Source organism: Vanacampus margaritifer, chromosome 15, assembly GCF_051991255.1.
Source record: "Vanacampus margaritifer isolate UIUO_Vmar chromosome 15, RoL_Vmar_1.0, whole genome shotgun sequence".
NCBI classification, from domain to species: Eukaryota; Metazoa; Chordata; class Actinopteri; order Syngnathiformes; family Syngnathidae; genus Vanacampus; species Vanacampus margaritifer.
In genome coordinates, this window is record NC_135446.1 from 15,592,929 (window position 1) to 15,601,151 (window position 8,223).

At 48.0% G+C, this 8,223-nt stretch overlaps 1 protein-coding gene across 2 annotated transcripts; it reads right to left on the reverse strand.

The window, feature by feature from the left end:
• Positions 1–434: 434 nt before the first annotated feature.
• tesk1b (testis associated actin remodelling kinase 1b) lies at positions 435–7,349 on the reverse strand. Of its 2 annotated transcripts, none has more exons than XM_077545278.1 (10): positions 7,270–7,349; positions 5,803–6,081; positions 4,297–4,418; positions 4,147–4,195; positions 3,925–4,071; positions 3,758–3,840; positions 2,779–2,869; positions 2,595–2,678; positions 2,279–2,365; positions 435–2,207 (listed from the first exon to the last, which is right to left on the reverse strand). In XM_077545278.1, exons 2-10 carry the CDS (start codon positions 5,977–5,979, stop codon positions 1,314–1,316), a joined length of 1,734 nt encoding a protein of 577 aa, XP_077401404.1. In that variant the 5' UTR covers positions 5,980–6,081; positions 7,270–7,349; the 3' UTR covers positions 435–1,313. The 2 variants fall into 2 exon arrangements, with proteins under 2 accessions (XP_077401404.1, XP_077401403.1); XM_077545277.1 differs by lacking the exon at positions 7,270–7,349 and adding an exon at positions 6,959–7,159.
• Positions 7,350–8,223: the final 874 nt, after the last annotated feature.

Sequence of the window (8,223 nt, forward strand, 5' to 3'; positions counted from 1 at the left end):
GATTTAGCGCCGCCTTGTGGCCAGATGTCTTTCAAACATTGCCGGTTGATTTAGCGTCTGTCAAACGTCGAAGTCATTATTTACCACAACCAATCCCATTCGTACGTTGACGTCACCGCCATATTGGATGTGGCAAACTAGAATATAAAAGGCTTCTCAACTAGAAAGCTATAAGGTGCCTCATTCATTTGCTGCTTGAAGATGGAGTAACCGTTTTACACTCAAAACTCATCTCGTCGGATTAAGAGTGAACAATTTTGTAACACTTTTGAGTACATGTTGCAGCTTTTGCCATTATATCAAAGTTATTGCTAATTAAACTCAATTACAGACCGTACTGTATTATTTTACTAAATTGGCCCAGATTATTATTTTTTAATCTGGTACAGTCACCCCTGAACATTTCCAAAGCACTTAAACATGGCAACGCTACATTCACATAAAACTCTGCATTTTAAAAATACTTTTTATTTAGTTCAACTTTTTTGTATTCAATATTAAATAACACGAACAGTTTGTAAGCAGGTCTCGGACCGTTCATTCCCTTGAAAGTTTCGATAACAGCAGAAATTCAGTTGAAGTGCTTCAAGTGGCAAACTCAAGTGCCAACAAAGACTGAAGGAGCGAACACGCGCGCGCGCACACACACGCACACACACGCGCACACACACACACGCACACACACGCACACACACAACTTAAGACTGAACAGCACCAAACATCCCCAAAACAGGATTGTTGCAACAATAATACTAATCTTAACATTCCTTGTTGAAATCGGTGGTTATGCGTCGTGACGACTTTTCATGCTAGACTGGATGCTTGTGGAACGCCTCGGGGTGGGGGCGGGGAGGGTCGTCGGGGAAAGGGGGGGTGGGGGGCACCCTCAACCCAGCAGAGGGTGCCAGGCAAGCAAAACCCAAGCAAAGAACTGAGGCCAGAGGGGCGTCATTTTGTTGTTTAGGGAATTGAGGGTTTCATTTGGACAAAAGTAGTGCTTTGCCACTACCTTGTGGCATCTGTGGGCAATTGTACACCATTTGCCAAGGTGGCAACAATTTTTTTTCACAGTTTAAAGGTGATGTACAATTTCCTGGGGAATTCGTGGAAATAAATCAAAAATGAAAAATTAAATGGCTCTTAATAGGAAAGCTCAATATGGTACTTTTCCATTAAATGAGCCTTAATTCCCATGGAAAGTTTTTTTTTTTTTAAATTGGCTGGAATTTCTCTACCCCTTTGCAACCTTCCACTATATATTGCTGCGTTAAAATCTGTGCAAATTCCAAAGGTGGATTTTACCCGGGCGCCATTTATTTGGGCTCCAGGTGGGCGGCGGAGGCCGGCGTGGGCGAGGGCGGAAGGCTCTTGGGACACAGCAGCCCACGGGAGGCGGCCTGGTCGGCGTTCAGGTTCTTGTAGGCGTTCCGGTGCGGCGCACGGAGACACACCGAAGAAAAGCGGAGGCCCGCCAGGCAGCACGCCGGACACGAGACCACCTCGTCTTGGTCCAGGGACTGGGCGTCGGGCTCGCTGGGAGGCGAGCGGCAGCCGTTGTTGTTGACCCCGGCGGGGGCGGGGCGCCAGACTAAAGGTTCGCTCAGGACCACTTTGCTGTTGTCCAACCGCGGCCACCCGTTGGTGAAGGTCTGGGAGGGGCTGGAGGTGCATGTCGGAGGGGAGGACAATTTGGTGTACGAAGACGAAGACGAGCCGTCCAGAGTGTCCGGCGAGCTGGTGCAGTCCATCGGCACGGTCTCGCCCTTCTCTTGATCCAAAGAGAAGGGTTCGAGAGACGGAGGGAGCCCCGAGTCGCCGCCACCGTGCATCTCGCAGTCACACAGGTGGGGCGAAAGGTAGGGGAGCGGCGTGCACGGCAGCGAGTGGCAGCGCCGGTGGCGCCCGGGCGTCAGCTCTCCCCGCCCGGAGTCGGGCGGCGGGGGCAAGGCGAACGTGAGGGAGATGACCGACTTGCTGGGGGTGTCATACAGCTTGATCTTGCCGCCTTTCAGGTCGTCGCGCCGCGAGAAGGGGTTGACCCGCGTGGGCGGCGTGGGCTCGGCGGCGGGACCCAGTAGGTCCGACTTGCTGCGGGACAGACGGGCGCCCGGCAGCGGGCCGGGGGAGCGCTCGTCGGCCGGCGGTTCGTCCGTCCGCTCCAGGTCGGCGGCGATCTCGGAGAAAGACGGACGCAGCTTGGGGCTCATCTGGCGGGACGGACAAAAGCGAGAGTCAGAGCGGATTCGGCTGGGGGCGGCGAGCGTCTCGCTTTACGTACATTACAGCAGATGATGGCCAGATTCAGGAAGTGGGCGGGGCAGTCGCCGACCATCTGCGTGAAGGCCTCCACGTGCAGACCAAAGTCCTGCACACACACACAAAAAAAACTCCATAATTCATGCTAACAACCGAAGGTTTAACCCACACACATCGAACCAACATACTTCCTTGACAACAATTACTACTTTCCTATTTGGCAGGGCTGCCAATTTGTGGAGCATTCCAGAAAATGCAAATTTTTTGTGATAGCTAGGTTGCAGGGGGGAAGGGGGGGGGGGGGGTGATGCAAAAAGGTAAATTTGTGACTAGTGTACCTCGGTGCGTGGTAGGATGTCAGGGTCCGCCTGTATCCTGGCAATGACTTCACAAAGAATTATACCGTACGCAAACACATCCACCTGCAAAAAGCCACAAAATACTTTTTTAAAAAAAGAAGAAAAAAAAGCAACAAACCAATATACACACACATATAAAAATAAAATACATTTCCCAACCGACCGTCTCATTGTACAGCTCGCCGCGGAGCACTTCCGGAGCCATCCAGTAGGGGGAGCCCACCACTGCTAAAGGTTCCCGGTCTGCTTCTCCACTGCACCGAAAACAAAGAAATACAGAAGTCGAAGATCAAACTGGAATTAACAAACGTGTTTTGCGGTTACTTGGCCAGAGTATTGTGCAACTGCGAGCGCGAGAAAACGGAAGGAACTCGCTCGAGAGCATGCGGGGACAAACGCGTGCCTTGGCCGCACTTCACTTTTTGGGACTTTTAATCTATTTTGGAATCTGGCAGAAACTTGACAAAATGTGGAAAAAGTCAACTCCGACTACACGTCATCGCTGTGTTATTTCTGAAAGTTGATACGGAAGGAAAGCGGACGCAAAAAAAAAAAAAATGTCAACAAGAACATTAAGGAGTCAGAAGAGGCAGACTGGAATAGTTTGACCTTATTTGGAATGACCCCCCCCAACCCCTCCCACACAAACATGCGGGCCATGTTGACACCAGCCTTCTTAATACGTCCAATAAAAAACTACTGTATATTAGAGGTGAAAAAAATAATAATATTTTCTAATGATAATTTTTCTTCCCTCCAGGTTGAGGTTAGGGGGTTGAGCGAGGTTAACAGCTAGTACAGGAGGAAGTGCGACCAACAGACTTATATGGCATGTACAGGGTGCGTTTGAAAATAACCTCACAGTTGATTCCTTCCATCCCATTTACAGCGCCAATAAAATATGCCATGTAAATGCCAGCGTGCAATAAAGAAAGACAGAAGGCGGCAGTTTAAACACTGGCCGCCCACTTCCCGATTCACACGATAGGCGGTGCGAGGCACCGGGACCCGACCGGCCCCACCTGCCTTTGGACAACGGGCAGCCGAGATACGGCACGGAGGCCAGATAAGAAGGGAGCGAAGGAATGTGCTTTTTATTGATGGCGAGGGTTGGGCCAGTGTTGTGTTTAAAGGACACGCACCTGTAATCCGGTATTTTCTCCGCCAATCCGAAGTCTCCCACCACGGCGGAGCACACGCCGCCTTCCCAGCGCACCAAGCAATTCTGCACACATTTTGTTGTTTTTTTGGCTTTGTTTACAACCACCGGCTTTCAAAAAAACGGGACGTGTCGGTCGCGCGATGTCACCTTGGAGGTGAGGTCGCGATGGAAGATGCCTGTGGCGTGCAGGTAGCGCAGGCCGCGGGCGATGTCCAGCGCCAGGGCGAGCCGCGCGCTCCACGACAGGTGCACGTCGCTGTCCAACAGCTGCTCCAGGTTGCCGCCGTTGATGTACTGGATCAAGCGCAGACGCCAATAAGAAGCGAACCGTGACCCCCGGCGGGTTAACGAAAACCGTCCGCGCCTTACCTCGGTCAGCGCGTGGAGTTGCCCCTCGTGGACGCACACGCCGATGAACCTGGAGGGGGGCGGGGTTACATGTGCACACTTGTCACGTATTGATTTAAGAAAATACATTTTTTAAAAAGGGCTAGTCGGCGACCATTCGTTGGGCGTTACCTGAGGATGTTCGGGTGCGACAGTCGGTTCATCAGCTGGACCTCCCTGAGCATGTTGGCCCGGTTACTGGCAAGGATGTTCATCTTGAGCGCCATCACCTGGCCCGACACGCGGTGCTGGACCTGGACGGCACAGCGGGGGTCAGGGATTTTTTTTTTTTCTTTCCCCCCAAACACACACATGCATACACTCAACTGATGACTAACTAACGATTTGTGGGGTTCCCCAGGGGTCAATCCTGGAACCCTTACTGTTCAAATTGTACAGACGTGCAGTATTGACTCCAATTGGATACCAAATACAGCTTTTTTTTTCTTCTTCTTTTTTTTTGGGCCAGAGTGAGCGCTCTCCTTCAGATACAGAGCCACTAAAACATTTGCTTACCTTCAGGCGAGGGAGCGGCCTTCCCAGAGATCAAGCCTACATGTTGCCGCTCATCCGTGTCAACACGACAGACTGGAAGCTCCGAGGCCTTCCCAAAAGCACGACCACACGCAACCAGGCAAATGTACCCATTTAATACTAGGGCCCGACCGATTAATCTGCCCATTATTGGCCTTCAAACATCAGCCAATTGGGCGATTGTTTTCCCCTTAAAACGTTATCGAAGAAAACCGATGTTTCCGACGCTGTGAAAGTACCCTGAATGCACCCTTTTGCTCACGTAGCATTAGCGACTAGCAAGTTTGTTGCGTATGTTATTCTGGTTACACAGTTGTCCTTTAAGCTGTTTAATGACACCTCAGTTGGAGTTAACTGTAAAACTGAACACACAACGTTAAGAATGGCATCCACTGTATAGTTAAATACTAACCATGCTTTCGTTTCGCTAGCCTAATGCTAAAAGCGAAGGGAGGATTACTTTCAAATGCTAACGGGAAGTTAGCATCGACTTTGGGAGTGTTTTTCCCTCAAATAACGAATAGTCACACACGAATGTTGTGGCAAGATAACACTACGCAAAGGCACAAATTCAACCCAATGTGTGGAGAAAGGAGTAAATTTAATCGTAACTTTCTTCTGTACTCATAAGTGTGTACACGGCACCACACTACCCCCCTAGAGGCCAAAACACACAGGAACAGTCAGTATTTGTTTTTAAATAATCGGCAATCAGAATTTTTTTCTGCCAAAAATCGGCATTGGCCTTAAAAAATGTTTATCGGTCAGGCCCTAGTACATAACATTATATAGCGACACCCCGCGCTCGCTCCGCCGCTGGGTAAATGGCGTCAGCCAGTGAACGCGCTGACATTTGCCTGCTCGTTTTGCGATTCAAAAACGGCCGACGCTTGAGGGAGTGGGCCTCTGTAATTGGGTCTGCCTAATGGGACATCCTTTATAGGATAATTGCATATCAACTCAGCCATCCATTTTCTATGGCGCTTGTACTTTATTAGGTTGCGGGTGACTTGAAGCCTATCCCAGCTGACTTTGGGTCCTTTCATGGTGGTTGCGGTGAATGGTGATTGGATGGTTGCTATGGATACCACTAGAGGAACTTACCTTGAACACCTCAGAAAAGAAGCCGGCGCCGATCTTCTCGCAGCTGAAGTCGTCCAAGCGGGCCAGGCTGGAGACGGCGCTGCGCAGGGCCCGGTAGGAGGACGGCCGAGTCCGGTTGGAGCCGTGCACGCTGTGCATGGGCGGCTCCGCCTCGCTCTCCGGATCCGGTCTCTCCATCTCGGGACAGAAACGAGGTGCGGAATCACAGTTTGGCTCGGGTGGGGTAAACGCGCGCCATGTCAGCCCCCCTCCACGGTTGCGGTCCGGTCCAATTGAGGGCTGCGAGACATCAAAGTCAGACAATTGAATGACTAAGCAAGAATGGCATGAAGCATCAGATCAAGTGAGCAAAACTTTTCCCTTCTCCTGGCTTTGCAGGCACAAAAATCGTCAATGAACTTCAACATGGTGTCGGCAAAGTACTTTCAACGTGAAACTCCTTTAACTCACTTCAACTTAGCTCCTTGGCACCAAGATGCCAACAGATGGCCGCAAAGCACTACTTTTGTCTGAATGAAGCGCCTAAATTCACTTGAGTCTGTCATATTTTCCCCTAAATTGACAATAGTCCATCTGTCAAGTCTCAAGTACAATTGCACATTAAAAAACATATTATCCAATGGTAGTTTTGCACCCCTCCAAAAACTGGTGCATTTAAATATAAATTATTAAATAATTGATTAACTTGTCAATAAAAATGAGTAAGAATGTACACATGTGTAGCATGTATAATATACAATTTTATAGTTTTTAATCTCAAATAGTACGAGCAAATTGTAAATAATACCATAAATATTAGTGAGATAAAGTATTGCGATATGCCCTCTATTTGGTTTCGCAGGCACACAATTCACATGAGATATAGGTTTAGAAATAATTTAAAAAGCGGCTGTTGTCTGCGTTATCTGCACCAAGCATATTGTTAGCGGCCGCATTTTGCGCGCACACACATACACACGCTTTCAAACTGATCCAATTCAGGTTCCCGACGGAGCGAAAAGGGAGACGTAAGGGAAATGACATTGATTGGAAGCCCCCCCCTTTTTCCTCCCGGCTCGTCAATTGTGGATCCCGGTAGCCTCTCAACGTATACGGCGACGCAAACGGAAACGGCCTGCAGTGACGGCTACGCGTGCATGTAACGGACGTCACTCACCCACAAAAATAAAAAAAGAAGGAGGGGGGGGAATCACTAAATTCCAAGAACGACGTCCTCGCCCCGATGGAACCTCAACGAAGCGCCCCCCGTTCCTCGCTGTCGTCCATTCGAAGGCCCCCGCAGGTCGCTCGGCCCCACTCCGTGTGGCGTCGTTTGCACACGAGGAGGGGAGCGCCGGCTTTTACGAGGGGGGTGGGGCTGCTGCTCACGTGACCCCCCCCCTTTTTTTTAACGTTACCTGTGTGTGCGCGTGCTTTGAATTTTAACGCGTATGTCGGAAATGCGGTAAAAACAAATGCCATTATTACCTCCGCCACGACGCTTGTGTTTGCATGTGAAGGCGCTTCGTCTGTGTGCTTTGGTGCCACTTCCGGGTAGGAGAGCTGCTGCTGCTCACGTGATCACATACAGGGGGGAAAAACAGAACCGTTCTTTTTCTTTTCTTTTTTTTAGGTTACTTCTAGACATTTTAATATGCTTTTAACAGAACAGATAGCTATAGACTTCATTTTGGATTTGTTTGGAACGATTGACGCTCTTAATGACATCTTAAAAAGATGTATTGGTTTGTTTAAAAAAATAAAATAAAATTCTTAATTTATTTACAATGTGTTTTTCAGTTATTCATCTATTTGAATAAACAATAGTCTGACTTAATATATAAAGTATTCTACTTTTTCCCCCACAATGACGGCGTTTCAAGTGTGGGTACCATTTCCGGTAGGGGGCGTGGTTGCTACTCACGACTGACATTTTTCCTTCCTAAAATTAGTTATTTATCGATTGTTAATGTATTATTTTATTCATTTATCCCATTAAATAATTGTTTAGTGATTTTTCTTAAAATGAAGTATCATGTAGGCGTTTCGTCTGTTTGTTTGAGTGCAGGGGTGGGGTTTATGACGCGACAAAGACGCAAAATGAAAAAAAAAAGTTTTTAATTATATCATTATTTCTAAATACAGTACAGTACTGGTGCGTGTGATGTAACCAGACATTTTACGTGTTATTTATTTATAAAATAATTCGTTCATTATTAATTTAATAATAATAATTTTAAAAACAAGCAATATTGTATTTGTTGCCACCAGAGTGTGAATGTGTGGGTGCATGAATAATCTATCCATTGTAAAGCGTCTTTTGACTGTCAAGAAAAGCGTTACATAAATCTGTACAAATATCACCAACATACGTGTGTGTTTGTGTGAGTGTATGTGCGCGTACGTGCATGAAAACCGTACATTTTATTTTAAGGTGAGTAA